Below are 18,941 nucleotides of genomic sequence, written 5' to 3'. Positions count from 1 at the left end.
CAAGGATCGGCTGCAGGCATAATTCGTCCTCAGCGCAGCGCCGGATCAGTGGCGAACGGCCCCGGTCATTTCTCGCCCGGCGGAGCTCTACGATCAGGCGGCCATTTCGTTCGCCCGCGTAGCCACGCCCCCTGCCACAAATACTTTCTTATTTTTCACAACTGTATTCAGGGCATAGTCTTTAGTGTCTCACATTGGGTAAGACCCACCACAACAACTAATGCGCATCATGACGAACATTTTCAGGTGCATAATTTAAATCAGAATGCTCAGGTCTACAGAACCTATGTGAGCCCTCAAAACAACATTGGAGCATTGGAGCATGCATGAAATTGCTTTATTTTTTAATTTTCTATGTATAGACTTCGTCCAAAGAACTGTCAAGATATCTACACATTGTTTTACCTCATTTGACCACTATTTTTGTTTTGCTTTTTTTCAAGCTTAAAAGATTTCTGACAGACCACAAAAGGAAAATTAGTTGCACCATTTCCTTCATGTGCACCAAGTACAAAAAGTATTAAAGGTTCAAAAAGTGATATTCCTATGGGGAATAGATAGATAGATACATAGTAGGCATGCAGGCAGATAGGTAAGTAGATAGATAGATAGATAGGTAGGTAGGTAGATAGATAGATAGATAGATAGATAGATAGATAGATAGATAGATAGATAGATAGATAGATAGATAGATAGATAGATAGATAGATAGATAGATAGATAGATAGATAGATAGATCATTGTCAACAAATGCCCAGCAATCCCAACACCATTTAAATCTTTCCCGGCTTACCTTTCGATAAATAATGCCAGTGATAGCTGTCCTTAGTCTCATTCCAGTAACAAGGGCATAATGAAATTGTTGATGAAGGATCAGGGACTGGAGTACAGCACACAGAAACATCAGAGATGCAATCAAAAAACCCCACCAGGAAGGGGCGTTCTCATTTTTAATGAATCCTATAAGTACACTGCATTAAAAAAGGGAAATGAAAGAAAATGATGTTACTTTTTGAAACCTAACAGTGCAATGGTTTTTGACACTGTAGGAGAAGCAGTTCATACCATACTCATTAGAAATCACTTAATACAGAAAAATGCATAGGTCGTCGTGAAGATAACACTCTAAAAGGGTGCATATTTGGAGAATAAAACGTTTTCATCCCATTCCGTGACTCAAATTCATTGATCACTACACCTAGTCCACGTATATGTGCGACGGGTCTATGGGCAGTGATTTCTAGGCGTCATTGGTAGGACAGTAGTTTGCAAGATCATATTTTGAGATTGTTCTTGTCTATTATGGTTTTGAGACTCTTGATAAATGCAAACTATTTTACATAAGCAATCGATGATGATAATGCAAGGAACCTTGATGGAACTATGAAGTAAAAACTATTTTATGTACAGGAATCCTGAACCAAAATAAAACAAGCATTTGCAATGCAATGGGTCTCGCACGTGGGAGATTTTGAACTATTGGTGCTGTAAATTACAATGTGTTTTACCTATGTGTTTTTCTTTCAAGCTTCTAGAAATAGAAGCATTGGTCTGCATTGAAAAAAGCATTCCTTGTTCAACCCATCATCAAGCAGCGACGCAGAAAGGAGGGCAGCAATGACGGGAGGGAAGGGGTGTGGTCGAAGAGGCAACAGATAGCTAGAGATGACCAACCAAAAGGATCAATTTGTGATGTCTCCTGGACACAGGCCAAGTGCTGCATTGTACAGTGCAAGGAAGCACCCCAGGAGCACTGGGCCAGAATGGGCAGTCCTTTGCTTGGCATTACATCTGTATCTAGAAGTGCAAGCCTGCTAAGATAGCGCAGTGAGTTATGTGCAAGTGCTTGTTATTCGTATGAAGTCTACAAGTAACAAGTTTAAATCTTAGTAAATTCGCACTGCTGTTTATCATTATGACGTTGATACAATCTGGGCTGTTCATGTAATCCTAATTAGCAGTCTTTTTACTACATCCTTAGCACGGCGACCCTGCGGCCTTTGGAAGAAGGTGCTGTACACAAACTAAATCACTGGTATAAACACTGCTCACAGAATGAAGGCTGTTTTCCAGTGCCTGATGAGAATGCCTGGGAGTAGTGGTGGGGAGGGGCCTGCAGGTGAGCGGCTCAGTTCTTCAGCCTCAGACAGTTCTGTAGGCCTGGATGCAGAGCCTGCCCTCACAGCCTATAAAACACTGCAGATAGGCAGCCAACTCTCTGCTTTTAATAAAATAAAGCCATCCTTTAAAGAAGAAAGTAGCATTAAAGCAGCAGGATCCGTGAAGAAGAAATTTAACTATTTGCAAAGAGAGTTCTGCAGGCACAGCAAAAGGAAAGCGCCTCTCTCAGCTATTTATACATTTACAACAGGATTCCCCTGTGCTGTTTTGAGCCTCCTGCCTGCTTGCCTTGGGGCTCGCTCTCCGGTCTGGTGTTGTAGATGGGAAACAGAGTTTACAATGCTGTCTCCACAACGCAGTGTCATTACAACGTGTTGTTCCAACGACTGCGTTGTTAATACGCAATACCATTACATCGCAAGTCATTACAACAACTTCCGGCAGGAGGTGCACTGGTATTGGATTTGAAATCCAAGACCATTCCTGCTGTTGCCCAAACTGGAGTAAGAATAATAAATAATACTATTCTTAAGTCCAGCGTGCCCCCTACTGCTGTAACAACCACGTTGTAAAGGCCTGCGTTCAAATCGCATGTGTTGTAAGGAGCTATATTCGTTGTGGAATATGGCTGCACAGCAGCCCCACCCACTTTAGGAGAGTTGAAGCTGGCATTTAGCGGTACAAAAGAGGGTGGTGATGGACGGAGCATCTGAACCAATCAAACACTCACACCCAGTCAAAAGATCTGGGTTTGATCCATCACCATTCTTTAGCCCACTCTGCCACCCCAGTTCAGACATGGCTATATGCAAATCAGTCTGACCCTGTGCCTCATGGGAACAGTCCAGCCCGAACTGCCAAGCCATGCCTTCCCCGTACCGGAAACAAACTTCCGAGGACCGGTTTCTGGCATTCCAGCCGTCTTCAGCCCGGCTTGCTTGAATCCAGTGGCAAAGTGAGCAAGGGACTCACGTCTGAGCATACCCTGCCACACTTATGGCGGCCAAAAGAGGTACAAAAGGGGGTGGTGATGGACGGAGCATCTGAATCAATCAAACACTCACACCCAGTCAAGAGATCTGGGTTTAATCCATCACCGTTCTTTAGCCCACTCTGCCACCCCAGTTCCTTTTGTACCGCTTTGGCCGCCATAAGTGTGGCAGGGTATGCTCAGACGTGAGTCCCTTGCTCACTTTGCCACTGGATTCAAGCAAGCCGGGCTGAAGACGCTGTAATGCCAGAAACCGGTCCTCGGAAGCTTGTTTCCGGTCCAGGGAAGGCATGGCTTGGCAGTTCGGGCTGGACTGTTCCCAGGAGGCACAGGGTCAGACTGATTTGCATATAGCCATGTCTGAACTGGGGTGGCAGAGTGGGCTAAAGAACGGTGATGGGTCAAACCCAGATCTTTTGACTGGGTGAGAGTGTTTGATTGGTTCATATGCTCCGTCCAACACCACCCCCTTTTGTACTGCTTTTGGCCGCCATAAGTGTGGCAGGGTATGCTCAGACGTGAGTCCCTTGCTCACTTTGCCACTGGATTCAAGCAAGCCGGGCTGAAGACGGCTGTAATGCCAGAAACCGGTCCTCGGAAGCTTGTTTCCGGTCCAGGGAAGGCATGGCTTGGCAGTTCGGGCTGGACTGTTCCCAAGAGGCACAGGGTCAGACTGATTTGCATTTAGCCATGTCTGAACTGGGGTGGCAGAGTGGGCTAAAGAACGATGATGGGTCAAACCCAGATCTTTTGACTGGGTGTGAGTGTTTGATTGGTTCATATGCTCCGTCCATCACCACCCCCTTTTGTACCTCTTTTGGCCACCATAAGTGTGGCAGGGTATGCTCAGACTTGAGTCCCTTGCTCACTTCGCCACTGGATTCAAGCAAGCCGGGCTGAAGACGGCTGTAATGCCAGAAACCAGTCCTCGGAAGCTTGTTTCCGGTCCAGGGAAGGCATGGCTTGGCAGTTCGGGCTGGACTGTTCCCATGAGGCACAGGGTCAGACTGATTTGCATATAGCCATGTCTGAACTGGGGTGGCAGAGTGGGCTAAAGAACGGTGATGGGTCAAACCCAGATCTTTTGACTGGATGTGAGTGTTTGATTGGTTCATATGCTCTGTCCATTACCACCCCTTTTGTACCGCTTTTGGCCGCCATAAGTGTGGCAGGGTATGCTCAGACATGAGTCCCTTGCTCACTTTGCCACTGGATTCAAGCAAGCCGGGCTGAAGACGGCTGTAATGCCAGAAACCGGTCCTCGGAAGCTTGTTTCTTGTCCAGGGAAGGCATGGCTTGGCAGTTCGGGCTGGACTGTTCCCATGAGGCACAGGGTCAGACTGATTTGCATATAGCCATGTCTGAACTGGGGTGGCAGAGTGGGCTAAAGAACGGTGATGGGTCAAACCCAGATCTTTTGACTGGTTGTGAGTGTTTGATTGGTTCATATGCTCCATCCATCACCACCCCCTTTTGTACCACAAGGTTTCTGGGAGCAAGGGGGCAGAGTTGGTTCGTGGGTAACCAGGCTGGGGCCCTTGGGTGCAGGGTAGATGGGGCAGCTGGGCTCTGTGTGTCAAAGTCCCTCGTGGTTGTTGGTCTCGCCGGTTGAGAGTGCAAAATCACAACAGTTGGACCACCCTGGAAGTGGGACTCTGCAGTACTGGTTTCCTTCGATAGCTGCTGGGTCTCGGTTCTGTTAGAGCCCCGACTGGACTTAAGCGAGCCTTGTTTGCTGCAAGAGGCCCACTACCCTGCTTATTGGTGCTGTACAGCTCCAGTCAGTCCTGGTGTCCACACACAAGGTGCGGGGACAGAATTGACCTTTAGGAGCACAGGTATCTCATCACCGGGGGCTGTGTCAGGCTGGTCGCAGAGCGGCAACACGGTAAACCGGTCTCTGCTTCCGCGGTACCTGCAGACTGCAGGGGAGTAGCTGCTCGACTCCAATCGAGATTGCTGGCAATTTGCAACTGGCTGGCAGTCTATATGGGGTTCTTAGTAGTTGCTCAGCCGCAGGACAAGTCAATTGGTCCCTATTGTCAAGACTGGTACAGGCAAGGTTTGGTGCCAAAAAAGTCCACAGCAGTCTTCAGTTCTCAGTCTCTTGCGGCTCTTCTTTGTCCTGTTCTTCTGGATCCTTCAAAATCTAAAGTCCTGGCATCATGTGCTACTTACCTTTAGATTGACTACACCTCCCATATGACCACTTCCTGTGGGGAGTGAGCATATTCCTGACCCAGTGAGCCTAATTCCACCAAAAACCAAGACGGTGTAATTCTCATCTTCATGTTCACATCATGTAGCCCACCTTAGCGGCTGGTACTAGCCTGATAAGGAACACACCTCCTGACTAGCAAACCTTCCCACCTGTCCTGGTGCCGGATGGGTTAAGGGTAGGCGGTTGGCACTTCCCCTGACTGGGAAAGCCGGGGTTGCAATATCATAGGAAGTAGAGGCCTTTGAGGCCTTATGCCTTGATATGCTGATTACTTAGCCATCCCGTTCTGGAGGACAACACCTCTGCCCAGAGCAGGTATTGTTTCTGACCTCAGAGATCGTGAGCTCTCACCTTTAGGCGGTCAGAAACTCATCTGTGGAGACAGGTTGGTCAGGACCAGTCAGCTAGTACACTAGTAGTCGGTAGTTTTTCAGGGGACACCTCTAAAGGGCTCTATAAGGTGCATGTATTAATAACTCCAGAACTGGAATCAGTGTGGGCTTATTATTATGAGATGTTTGATACCTAACATCTTTAGTTTCAATGAAGCCATTGTGTAGTTGGGGAAATCGTAATCACCAGTGCCCAGTACATATACTCAAGATGGCTTCCCCGTTCACAGGCAATGTTCAAGAATCAACATGGACATTACAGAGTCATATCTGCTCATACCGATAGGTCATCACAAGGAATATAATGCACCCTGCCTTAGGGCTGTATATTACACGCAGTGTCTGCAGGCATGGCACTCAGAAGACGTGTGCCATGTTGTATCTTCACTTTTCCCTGCACCATGTCAGGCAGCATGCAAAGGCAGTTTGCATGAGTGTGCTAAAGGTTCTCTTAGGGAGACACAATACATGCTGTAGCCCTTAGGGACCCTCTTTAGTCTCCATGCACTAGGCACCAAGGTACTTTTTACTAGGGACTTACAGGTGGTGCAAAAGGTTTTTCCATTGAGGAAACAACTGTACAGTTTTAGGGAAAGAGTTCTGGCACTGGGGATCTGGATAGCAGGTACCTGTCAAAATTGCATCAAATACCGGTCAAAAAGTGGGGATGACCATGTCAAAAAGGGGCACTTACGCTACAACTTGAACACTGAAGGTGGAAACCGACCTGGGGCTGCCCTCTTCACCTCACCTTGCGGATCCTTGTTGTTGTTGCCGCCACTTCTCGCCGCACCCGCTTCGTGGGTGCCGCTTTGCGGCTCCAGGTGGGGGCTGATCTAAACCAAAGCCTGTGGACCGAGCACAAGTCGGGGAGCTAACAGCAGCTACAGGGGTGGCGCGTGGCAGGGACTCTCTTGCCCAGGAGTCCCTGCACAGCCTCGGTCATCTCGGCCGCGCCACCTGGTAGCCACGCCCCCCGCTTGGGTCGCTCTCCTATTTCAACGGCCAGGGTACCGCTCAGCGGGACGCCGGACGAAGCCCGGGCAAAGGGCGGACAGTCTGAGACAGTCCGAGACTGACCGTGACTGGGCTGGGCCAGGATCCTTATCTGTCGTTGTTGAGGTCCATCTGTGGTATTCTTATAGTAAGACTTACCTTTGCCAAACATTTTTGAGGCACTTTTGTGCTTTCATTCCATCGGTAATTGCTATTTATTGTTTACCCTAGGGTTACTAGTGCAAGCTTGCTACCATCTCACTGTGTGCAATATGTCCAAGCAAAAGTCTTCTTCTGTTTCTAATACCTTGGACAATTACCTAGTGCAGGTAGTGAGTAAAATCAACAACACGAGAAGGATATCACTGGGCTTGAGTTCTCCACCTATTACCCTCACACAGAGTTCTCTGCCAGAACCAAACCTGGTAGAAGTCCCTATACAGGTGCATAGCAGTGACACTTTGGATATTGTGTTTTCCCCTGATGACATTTCCGACCAAAACATACCTACTGCCATTAATCTAGACAATGATTCCTTAGACCAGTCAAACATGATAATAGATAATTCCCCCCCCCCGTGTCCAAGCCTGTAACTAGAGCAGTTAGAGCATGTAGAAAGGGTCAGAGTAAACGTGGTGGGTTACGCTCTAGTAGGAAAAGGACTGCCTCTCCACCTAAAAATATGGCTACAAAAGAGGCAATTGGGGAGCACGGTGGGAAGGAGATATTGGAGGATGATCAAATTAAAAAACTAGTGAGCATGATTGATTCTAAGATTAAATGCATTATTAAACCGTTGGTGGCCAAAATCGATCAGCTAACAGCAGAGGTAAACAGGCTAGGGGGACTCATAAACAAGTCTGTGGAGGAGGTGGGTAATACACCAATTTCAGCTTCAAACAGAGTTGAACAAACAGTGAAAGTCCCAGGGGTTGGGCCAGAGGGTAGAGATAAAGTGGTATGAAATCCTCCCCCTACCCAGCACCCAGTACTTAACGACGTGCAGGTAGCAGCTAATGAAGACTCTCCACTAAAATCCACTGGGACGGGTATAGAGAAAGGCCCGGTCCAACTCATTGTAGAGGCCTCCCCCCTTGTCCTGGTCTTGGCCAATGTGCCTCCCCTAAAGCCGGGTCAAGTGGAATCTACATCTTCCCTGATCAGTAAAGCATTTCACTGGTTATCTAATAACATGATGATATCCCCATGGGGTAAACAGCAGCTACCTGGGGAAATTACTATGGCAAGAAGGGTGGACTGGATGGGGAATAGTATGAAAAAATGTAATGGAGATTGTGTAGTTCTGCATTATTTAAGTCCAGAAGTACTCCCTGAGGTTTTGAGAAATTTATTTCCCCCACAACGCAGGAGCACTGACATCACCCCGCTAACTCTAGATTTTTTTTATCGTAGAGTTAGCACAGGGAATCCAAGTATACTAAAGACAAAGTGGAATCTGGTGTCAAATAGGTGGGGTAGGGGTCCCCAACCCAGGGAATGGGGAATTAGTCTTGAAAATAGATTTGCGGCGCTGTCAGATTTGAACGAATGCGATTGACTTGAGTGGGCAGACAGTGTAGTGTTAAATGAATTAGTTGAGCTAAATAGAACAGATATTCCCACAGACGCGGGCATTGGTCTTACAAATGCTATCTCCTCGAGCCCAGGGAAATGGGTTGATGATCCAATTATTCTAACAAATAGAAAGGAGTATAAATACTCTGAGGCACAGTCTGTCCCCACTTTGATAGTACCATGTTCCGCCTCTGGTCCAGTAGCATTATCACCTGAACTATTAAGGTGTCATTGTGCTATTGTAGAATTAGAACCAAGGTTGGAGGATGAAACCCAAGGTACATTGTCATCTTTGGCCCCCCTAGGTTTAGTAGCAGATGAAGTAGATGAGGCAGGGTTGTCTTTTCTTTCCTGGAACATTGCTGGAATTAATAATAAGTTGTCTTCACCAGAATGGTGTAACTTTATAGAACAATTTGATATTCTACTGTTCCAGGAGACATGGTCAGTGACCCCAGTACATCATCTAGGGTATCTTAATTTCCATACCCCAGCTACAAAAAATCCTAAGGGTCGCCCATCAGGGGGACTGATAATCTGGGTCCGCCAAACATTATGCTGTAGTATCCAGCAAAGGAGTTCTCCACTAGATGACATTTTGTCAGTCAACCTTACATAGGCTAATGGACAGGGGGTGGTTATATTTAACATCTATGCCAGGGGAGTAGTGGGAGGCCAAACTTCAGAAGTAATCGCCGCTCTTGACCTTGAGCTTGAAGCACTCCCAACACAGCTGTCTTTTATTGTGGGGGGTGATGTTAACACCACATTTGAACCGCTTGGTCAAGAAGACCAAATCCTAGCAGAAGAGGAGGATAGCAAGTGGGGTGTCCCCCAGTTAGAACTACCCGTAGTTAGAAGATGGACAGCAGTGGCCATCCAATTGAAGGCCCTATGTCTAGCAAGAGGACTCAGAGCAGCCAATGGACGCACCCCTTCAGATCGCCTGGGGAACAAAACATTTGACAATGGTAGGTTCTCTAGCCGAATAGACTACTTCTTAGTGGATATTAGAGAATGGCACAGGCTGATTGATATGGCTGTAAAAAACAGGATGGAGAGTGACCATAATCCTCTCTGTATGGTCTTTAAAGCAAATATGGGGTTAAGAGAATCAAATCATGGGGGTGGCAAACTCACCTTAGATATCGTAGCCTCGAATAACTTGCGCCACATAAAATGGGGTAGATTAATTGAGAATACAGAGAGGTTGGAGGAGCTTAAAAAAGTGGTGGTCGAGGAAGTGGGTAAGATAAATTCATATACCACAAATCTAAACTTCCCTGAAATCATGCTTGAGGCCCACATGAACTTTTTTACCAAGCTCCAGGAGTTTTTTAAGAAGCCGACAAAATCAGATAATGTCCATAAAAAATTACCCAAAATGGGATGGTACGATAAGTCCTGTAGAGCGGCCCGCCAGAACCTCAGCACTTTACTTAGAAATAAGAACATCCTAGGTGTGAGAAAGGCGAGGGACATATATAGGAAAGTACAAAAAGAGGCCAGGAAACAGTGGGATGAGGCCAACTGGCGTGATCTTAAATCCGCCTGTGATGCAAAGAAACAAAGCCAATTCTGGGCCTTGGTCAAGTGGGATAGAGGGGGGGTGGCACAACCCCCACAAAATAACGTTGACAAAAATCAATGGGTAGACTTCTTCAAACCACAATACGCTCGTGATCTAGCGGAAGCAGAGAGTTTACTACCTCCTACAGTTTTTTATCAATGCCAGTTATTTACTAAAAAGGATGTCAGTATTGCGCTAGATTGTGTGATAGGGGGCCGAGCACCAGGAATGGATGCCATACCTGCTGATGTGTTCTTAAGTGATCGTCCATCTTGGTGTCAGTACTTTGAGTGGCTAGCTAATTCTGTGGCCAGGGGTGCACCAATACCAACCTCATGGAAGGGTGCAGAAATAATTCCAGTTTTTAAAAAGGGAAACAAATCATTACCTAGTAATTACAGACCTATTAGTCTCATAGACTCTGCCCAAAAGTTAATAGGTCGACTAGTGCAAAACAAACTGCAATCTTGGATAGAAGAAAAAAATATTTTATCCCCTTATCAAGCGGGGTTCCGTCCTTGTACAAGTTCAGTTGACCAGGTCTTTTTTTTCATAGCTCTATACTGGAGAAACGTGACGCTAACTAATGGGACTCTCTACGCTGTTTTCGTTGATTTAAAATCAGCTTTTGATTTAGTTCTAAACTTTGGAGGGTGCTTGCCGAAGCTGGGTTGGCCCCGGAACTGTTGACGCTACTCGTCCGCTTACATGAGGATAATTATGCTAGAATCAGGTGGGGGGCTCAGGGTGAGGTGACAGACACATTCCCTGTCGAACGTGGGGTCCGGCAGGGGTGTGTCTTGGCACTCACACTGTTCTCTATTTACATCAACGGCATTGTAGACCATCTAAGCCATTCTCCCACCGATGCTCCTGTCCTAGCAGGGGCACGCGTGCCTGTCCTCATGTTTGCGGACGACACGCTCATAGTTTCTCGAACACCGAGTGGGCTCCAGAAGGTAGTTAACGCCTTTGGTAAGTTCTGTCAAACACGTGGACTTGAGATAAACACCTCCAAAACTAAGTTCATGTGCTTGAACCAGCAGAACACTTTCAAGGGTTCAATTAATTTTAATGGTACTCCCCTAGAACAGGTTGAGGCTTTCACGTACCTAGGAATATCCCTTCAGTGTAATATGAGCTGGAAGAATCATATAGACATGGCTGTCCTAAAATTCCACCAGCTTGCGGGCGCAGTGGCCCATAAATATAAAGCCTCGTTGACTAAGCCAATCACCCCTGCTTTAGAAATCTATAACATGAAGGTGATTAGTGCCTCTTTATACGGCTCGGAACTTTGGGGATTCTCCAATTTGAAACAACTAAAAATGGCGGAAAACAGGTTTTTACGCCGTCTGGTTGGGGTTCCCCAAAGTACTCCAACTGTAGCACTGGCATATGACCTTGGCAGGAAAAATATTGAGGACTTGGCACGGCTGCGACCCTTGTTATACTGGAGACGTATTATGACTACTCCTGAACTTGTGTATTATGCCACTGCCCTAAAGGATATCATCAGGGCAGATCGCTTCCATTCGATCCTGTGGTTAAAGGAACTAAGAGGGCTGCTCAGTAAGTTGGAATTAGACCACCTATGGAACTCTCCCATTGCTGAAAGCTTCCCATGAAAGGTATCATTGAAAAAAATGTATTGGGAAATGGTATGGTCGTCCGCTTATAGTATTGGATCCAACACAAATTTAACAGGACGTTTTTTGGATATCAAACCCTTACCATCTTGTGAGCTATACTGGGACATTATTGAAAGGCCGTTTGATAGGAAATTGTAGTTTCAATTAAGAATCGGGACCCTTCCTATAAAGGCGTTTACCCGCAAATGGTCAGCTATCCAGGACGACAAATGTCCACACTGTAAAGACTCGATTGAGAATATTGCTCATTTTCTGTTTGTTTGTCCCCTTTATGTAAGCCCACGACGGAAGTGGATAAAACCTGTGTGTTTAAACCTAGGTACACGCAGGTGTATAGAGGCGCTAAGAATGCTGGAATCGGATTTCACATCCTGCTTGGCGATTGCCGTTGCAAAATTTTTAGGTTGGTCATGGACTATACGCACCCGCACTTTACAACAGCTAGACACTGCTTGATGAATTAACTGACACCGTTTATTATAGGCTTGCTTTTATAATATTCATGTTTTATTGAACTATTTTTAATTATTATGTATAAAGTTTCTCTAAAATTGAGTTTTTTAAAAAAAATAATGATTTTAATATTGTAGTATTTATTGTGTAGTGTAGGATGTAAAATTGCTTTTATGACATGCTGTTGAATAAAGCTTTGAAATTTGATTTCAAAAGTTTTTATTAATTTCATAAAATGTCATTCATTTTTTATAAAAAGTATTTTCATGTTACCATTTTAAAAAATGCTTTTGTACTAGTTTTTTTTATTTGACGATCCATCTCATATTTGTAAGTAAAAATAAAATAAAAACTTGTGTCATTCTGTTGACATATGTATCTGTGTTAAAAGTATGAACATGCCTACAAAATGAAGTGGCAGCCACATCATTGCAACTTTTTATTTTCTATTAGGCCTGCTGATCAGATCGATGCTGTACTGCATAGCTAAAAACATTGGAAAAGCCAATAGGCCTCATAGGTGAGACCTATTGTCCTCACCATTCCTTCTTTAATAATAATGGAGTATTTATTGTAAGACATTATTTTTATCTTTGTTTAATCACAGGCTTCCTTATCTAGACAATAAATGTAGACCATTCGGTCAGTTTTCTGCATCTCAATCACTGTCCGGACAAAGTGCAGTGAAATGCTCTCTTTAACACTTCTTGTCAATGAGCTACTTACTAGTTCCTTTTGGCCAAATCGTGTTGATCTTTCTACATCTAACAGAGAAAACACAGCTGAAATTCCACTCCCCATAATACGTTTTTCTTCCTACTGAAGCTCTTCTGGACCCTTTATCTTGAGCGGATGAGAGCCTGTATGACCTGTGTACAAATGTTATTTTATGATTTAATCCACCAACCTATTCTTTATTTCCTTTCCTCCATGGTATGGTAACTGCATTTTGTAACCTAAATATCACCTCACAGAAATGTTGTGGCCTAAGTATTACTTACAAAAATATTACTTCATAAGAAAATTTAGCCGTAGCTTTGGCACAATCGGTAGCCTTATACCTAGCACTTGCCCCGGGCCTTAACTGTATAATAATCTATTGCAATGGTAGTGTTGTAAAATGCATTTTATAATGAGGTGCACGTAAATAACAAGAACATTTTAAGAGATAATAACAACTTGTTTTTTATATAGCTAAATTAGCTGTTTCTATATTCTGTAAATAATATACTTCATCATTAGGAAATTTAATGGTCTGAAATCACTGATCCTTATTGATACACGGTCAAATGGTTGTGCAAAAGACAAGAGAGTGCAGATCATCCTTTTGGTAACTTTAACTCTGCATTTCTATATCCACTGTCTCTAGACAGTAGCACAGCTTAAATGCATTAGAATAACAAGGCATAATTTACCTTAGTAACTGAGGATTAACAAATGAAAGGAGGTCCTGAAACAGTTTATAGAAAGAACCAATCAGGAAGAAGGGTCCAAATGTAGACAGCAGCACTTTCAGGAGAGAGGGTTCTTTCTGGTGCTTGTTATTGCTAATTAGAACTTCTTTTTCTGCTGGTTCTTCATCTACATGATTCAGCATGTTCGCGGATTTGCTACTGAATGTCACATCTTGGGTTCTGGAAATAAAAGCCAACACTTTAGAACAAATCGCAAACATATGCCAGCAATATTTTACAGATTTTGAATAAATTGGTCTGCAAAGCCATTAAAAATCACAATGTAGATATAGGCCTGTATGATAAATTGCCAATTTAGCACCTGTGGTAAGATGTACATGTACGTTTAAAATATGTGCCTTTTTTAGAGTGCTGATCTAGCACCAATTTTATTTCATGTAGCACAATGCCCTTCGTTATGTTTAAATTTATTTCTACAGTGCACGATCACAGAACTTTTGGTACTAAGCAATTTACCACAACTTGATAAAACAAACTATGAGAGAAAGACAGGGGGGAGTACGGTAGAGTATTAAAATCTAAAATAAGAATCTATGCTTCAAGAATGGAAATGTACCTCTGAAAGAAACCGTGAAATACCAAGTACTTAGTATACATTAAATCCACCCCTCCTTCTCATCCACACAGTGAAGGAACTAATAACCTCTTAGTTACAGGTAAAATCAGCTATTGTAATATTGTAATAGCCCTTTGGCTGGCCTACTGCAGCATGCCCTTGCAACACTGGATAAATTATCAATTTTGCCACAAGCACTTAATTTCACCAATTAACACTGTTGGCAATAGGTTGTACACACCTCCCTGCACAAATAGGAATGTATCAACACTTTGCATCAGTGCTGTTCTGAGTCCGTCCCATGGGTAAAATCACTGATTTTTACCAGGGGTCTGGCGTACTATCGCAGGATATTAAGATGTGGATCTCTTTCTACGTACATCTAAAGGATAGACATTAATTTATTATTGGGGTATATTTGTCATTGATGTTTTTCCTGATATTAGTTATAACCAACTGTTTCCCATTGATGAAGTTCCTCAGACAGTTCATTCGTTATAAATGCACAATGATTCACAGTTGTTATGTCCAATCTTATGTGTGCTGTATGGCGCAGAAAACTCCACAAAAATTATGCAGATCCACCTTAAAAAGTCTTTAATGTCTGTCTGACACTACTGAGATTGCTTCCTTGATGCATGCAACAGAACCCGGTGACCGGGGCTTTGCATTCATATTTGTGCAGACTAATAAAAGTGTTGTGAAAAAAAAAGTCTTTAACCAATTTTTATTCCAAATACACACAGCAGGCTTTCTCAAGGCTGCAAAAATGTCATATAAAAATATCACAATATATCCAAACATTTTCTTAACATCTATACAAAACCACCTATCCATCATTAAAACATCCAAATCCCAAAGGCCTCTAAGAATCTGTGTGCAGAAAACATCACCCAAGATGACAACACTAGCAAGATAGATCCACCCTAGAGGTTAAATCCCCAACACACCGAAAAAGTGATAAAGAATGGTACCAAAATCACCATTATTTATATTAGTATCTGGTTGTTCACTCCAATTTATGGAGTGAGGAAACATACCTATTAAGTGTGCCTATTGTCACCCAAGAGAAGGAACTAGTTGACCCCCACAGAGCAACATGTGATGTGACTATATAGTATCTGGCTGTTCACTCCAATATATGGAGTGAGGAAACACGTATTAAATGTGCCTATTGTCACCCAAGATAAGGAACTAGTTGACCCCCACAGAGCAACATGTGATGTGACTGTATAGGGTCAGACTGATTTGCCTATGGCCATGTCTGAACTGGGGTGGTAGAGTGAGCTAAAGAATGGTGATGGATTAAACCCCGATCAGTTGACTGGGGTTAAGTGTTTGATTTGCTCAAACGCTACGTCCATCATCCCCTTTGGTATCCCTTTGTTCGCCCTAAGTTGGCAGGGTATGCCCAGACGTGGGTCCCTTGTTCACTCTACCACTGGATTCAAGATAGCCTGGCTGATGAGGATTATGAATCCGAAACCGGTCCCAGGATGCTTGTTTCCGGTCCAGGGAAGACATGGCTTGGCAGTTCGGGCTGGACTGTTCCCATGAGGCACAGGGTCAGACTGATTTTCCTATGACCATGTCTGAACTGGGGTGGTGGAGTGAGATAAAGAATGGTGATGGATTAAACCCAGATCAGTTGACTGGGGTTGAGTGTTTGATTTGCTCAAACGCTCTGTCCATCATCCCGTTTGGTATTGCTGTAGAAAGCAGATCTGTATTTTATGCGGATAGCTGAGTGGATTAGTAAAGCCAGCCTTTACTAGCACTTTAAAACAAATTAAATGAATTTCAGAGAGGGGCTATGGAGAGATGAGGGGCATGTTTGCTGGGTGGTAGTGAGGGTATCTAAGAATGAGATCACCTGAGGGTGGGGTGCCATAAACGATTTGGGTAACCACAAAAACCCAGAGTGTATCTGGGTATAAGGGAACTAGAGGCACAGGGTTCTAGGAGCTAGAGGCCTCCAACAAAATTGTTAAACCACAAAAGAGCTGCTCCCAGCGGAAAAAAGAGGGCTAAGTGTAAGTGCTTCTTAGGTCGACATGTTTCTGCCAGGTGGCCCATGAGGGTCTGCGGCATTCATCAGGTCCTATGTGTGACTAAGGGAAAGGCTCCACCCTAACCTACTCTCATTGAAGAGAGGAGGAGGACGCACATGTGGAGCAGCGGAGAACAACCCTAACTACATTAAGCTCTGGACCAAAGGGGTCCGCGATCCTTCACCCTCCATGAGTTCCATCACTTAGGGCTGTATATATCAAGGCCACCTCGCAGTGGAGCACATTCACCACGTGACCATCCAGTGGAGACCCTCCAACCACAGTTTGGTTAGGGTGAAGCCCTCCCCTTAGTCACACATAGGTCCTGATGAATGCTGCAGACCCTCATGGGCCACCTGGCAGAAACATGTCGACCCCTTGATATCGGTGGGGGGACAATTACCACCCCAACACACCGACCACGTTTTTAGAACACCATACAGGCGCCAGTAACATTAAAAATAATATGACGCCTGTAATGGGTTTTTAGCTCACTTTCTTCTTTCTTTGGGCCCCCACTTAGTTTAGAAGTGCATCTCTGTCGTCAGGTGTATGCCCGCCCTCCATCAAACCGAGTTTTTGGAGGGCGAGGACTGGTCAATGATGAAGCATGACACCAGGTGGTGTGTGAGACCAGTCTTACACTTTTTGTGAGATGCCAATACTTAGGAACTAAGAAACACTTACACTTAGCCCTCTTTTTTCCGCTGGGAGAAGCTCTTTTTTGGTTTGCCATAAAAGATTGTCACACTGAGCATTACCAGCACTAAGGATGGCTGTGATCCCCAAAATAGGCTTGGCCCAGGGCCTTCCAAACCCTTAAGATGTCCCTGACTACCACCAGCCTTGCTGACTTAGAAACAAAATTACAGACACCCTCCTAGTTATGGCTTAATGGCATTCTCTTTAAAGTGGACTTCACTATGGTTGTATTCATACGGACTGATGTGTACTAATGTGTTGTATTCACTAATGCCTTGAGTCAGTTCACTGGAATGTCTACCTGAGACTCTTTCACTAGCCCAAGTATGCGACTTGTGACCTCTACTATGGTAATGCATATAAACACAGAAGCAGGGGATTGATTTTAAAATTCATAACTGTATTATGTAAAGCTGAAGAGAAGTAGATATGAAGGCGCTTTTAAAAATGTTTACGATGTATGTGCCCTACTCCTAATTATGTCAGCGGCGTGCATTGTTAAAAAAAAAAATATTTCCTCTAATATTTTTTTGATTCCATGAAATGAAAAAGTAAAATAGCAATGCATGAGTGAATACTCTCTCCCGCTCCCTGTGTGTTTTTTTAACAGGTTGTTGTGTAAACCATGTCTTCACTGTAGCATATCTAACCCACTACTCTCCAAATATTTTCAGCTACGCTGAGCCTTGTTAAGATAACCTCATGAGCAATGAACAGAGTCCAGGTTATTTCAAGTGTTGTATGTCCGAATATAGCAACAAAAAAAATAGACCTCCTACAATATAGTGGCAAAAACATCGCCAACCAGAATATTGTGAAGTTCATTATATATATGAAAGCATAGGTCTAACATTCTTAACTCAACATTAAAGTACCTTGACGACATGTATATTGTCAAGGTGCATGTTTGTGGAGTCATGTGTAGTGAACCGATACTTACCTGAATATTTGAACCGTCACAAAATTCTGGTAATTAATGTTATGTCACAAACATTTGACAGATTGATATTTAAACGTTGCTATTTTGTTAGGTCATTTGGTCACTACCAGAGTCACACATTACAGCACAACCCAAACATAGTGTGGGAAAATATCAACAGCTGGATTGTTAAATATTAATTGGTAATTAATTTGTATTAATTCATAATTAAATAATTATTTGTTAATTAATTTGTATTAATTGGTGATTCTTTTTAATTAATTTTTTATTTGTATTGATAATTTTAATTTCTTTTAATATTAAATCATTACTTTCCCTAGTGTTGCACTCTCAGGAGTGGGAATAGAAATGTTTACCCCTACGCTATCCAACGCTTTCCCTACTGTTGCACTCAATGGATTGGGAATAGTATTTTTACCCTCCCGCTATTGAACGCTTTCCTTACTGTTGCACTCTTTGGAGGGGGAATAGTAATTTTTACCCCTACGCTATCCAACGTTTTCCCTACTGTTGCACTCACTGGAGTGGGAATAGTAATTTTTACCCCTACGCTATCCAACGTTTTCCCTACTGTTGCACTCACTGGAGTGAGAATAGTAATTTTGACCCCTACGCTATCCAACGCTTTCCCTACTGTTGCACTCACTGGAGTGGGAATAGTAATTTTTACCCCTACGCTATCCAACATTTTCCCTACTGTTGCACTCACTGGAGTGGGAATAGTATTTTTACCCTCCAGCTATTCAACGCTTTCCTTACTGTTGCACTCTTTGGAGGGGGAATAGAAATGTTTACCCCTACGCTATCCAATGTTTTCCCTACTGTTGCACTCACTGGAGTGGGAATAGTAATTTTTACCCTCGCGCTATCCAACGCTTTCCCTACTGTTGCACTCTCTGGAGTGGGAATAGTAATTTGTACCCCTACGCTATCCAATTACTGTTGCACTCACTGGAGTGGGAATAGTAATTTTTACCCCTACGCTATCCAACGCTTTCCCTACTATTGCATTCACTGGAGCGTGAATAGTCTTTTTACCCTCCCGCTATTCAACGCTTTCCTTACTGTTGCACTCTTTGGAGTGGGAATACTAATTTTTACCCTCCTTCTATCCAACGCTTACCTACTGTTGTACCCACTGGAGTGGGAATCGTAATTTTTACCCTCCCGCTATCCAACGCTTTCCCTACTGTTGCACCCTCTGGAGTGGGAATAGTAATTTGTACCCCTACGCTATCCAATTACT

General features: G+C 43.9%; 1 protein-coding gene across 2 annotated transcripts in view; it reads right to left on the bottom strand.

Annotated features, from left to right (window-relative positions):
* ABCC3 (ATP binding cassette subfamily C member 3) overlaps positions 1-18,941 on the bottom strand; it is a 708,094-nt gene that overhangs the window by 328,726 nt on the left and 360,427 nt on the right. For both annotated transcript variants that reach the window (XM_078654774.1, XM_078654775.1), the window contains exons 8-9: positions 13,387-13,605; positions 794-971 (exon numbers count right to left, since the gene is read on the bottom strand). In XM_078654774.1, the coding sequence (XP_078510900.1) occupies positions 794-971; positions 13,387-13,605 (397 nt within the window). The remainder of the gene's footprint in view (positions 1-793; positions 972-13,386; positions 13,606-18,941) is intronic.

Source organism: Lissotriton helveticus, chromosome 7 (genome assembly GCF_964261635.1).
Source record: "Lissotriton helveticus chromosome 7, aLisHel1.1, whole genome shotgun sequence".
NCBI lineage: Eukaryota > Metazoa > Chordata > Amphibia > Caudata > Salamandridae > Lissotriton > Lissotriton helveticus.
Note: the sequence above shows the minus strand (reverse complement) of the source record. Positions and strands in the feature narration are given on the sequence as shown.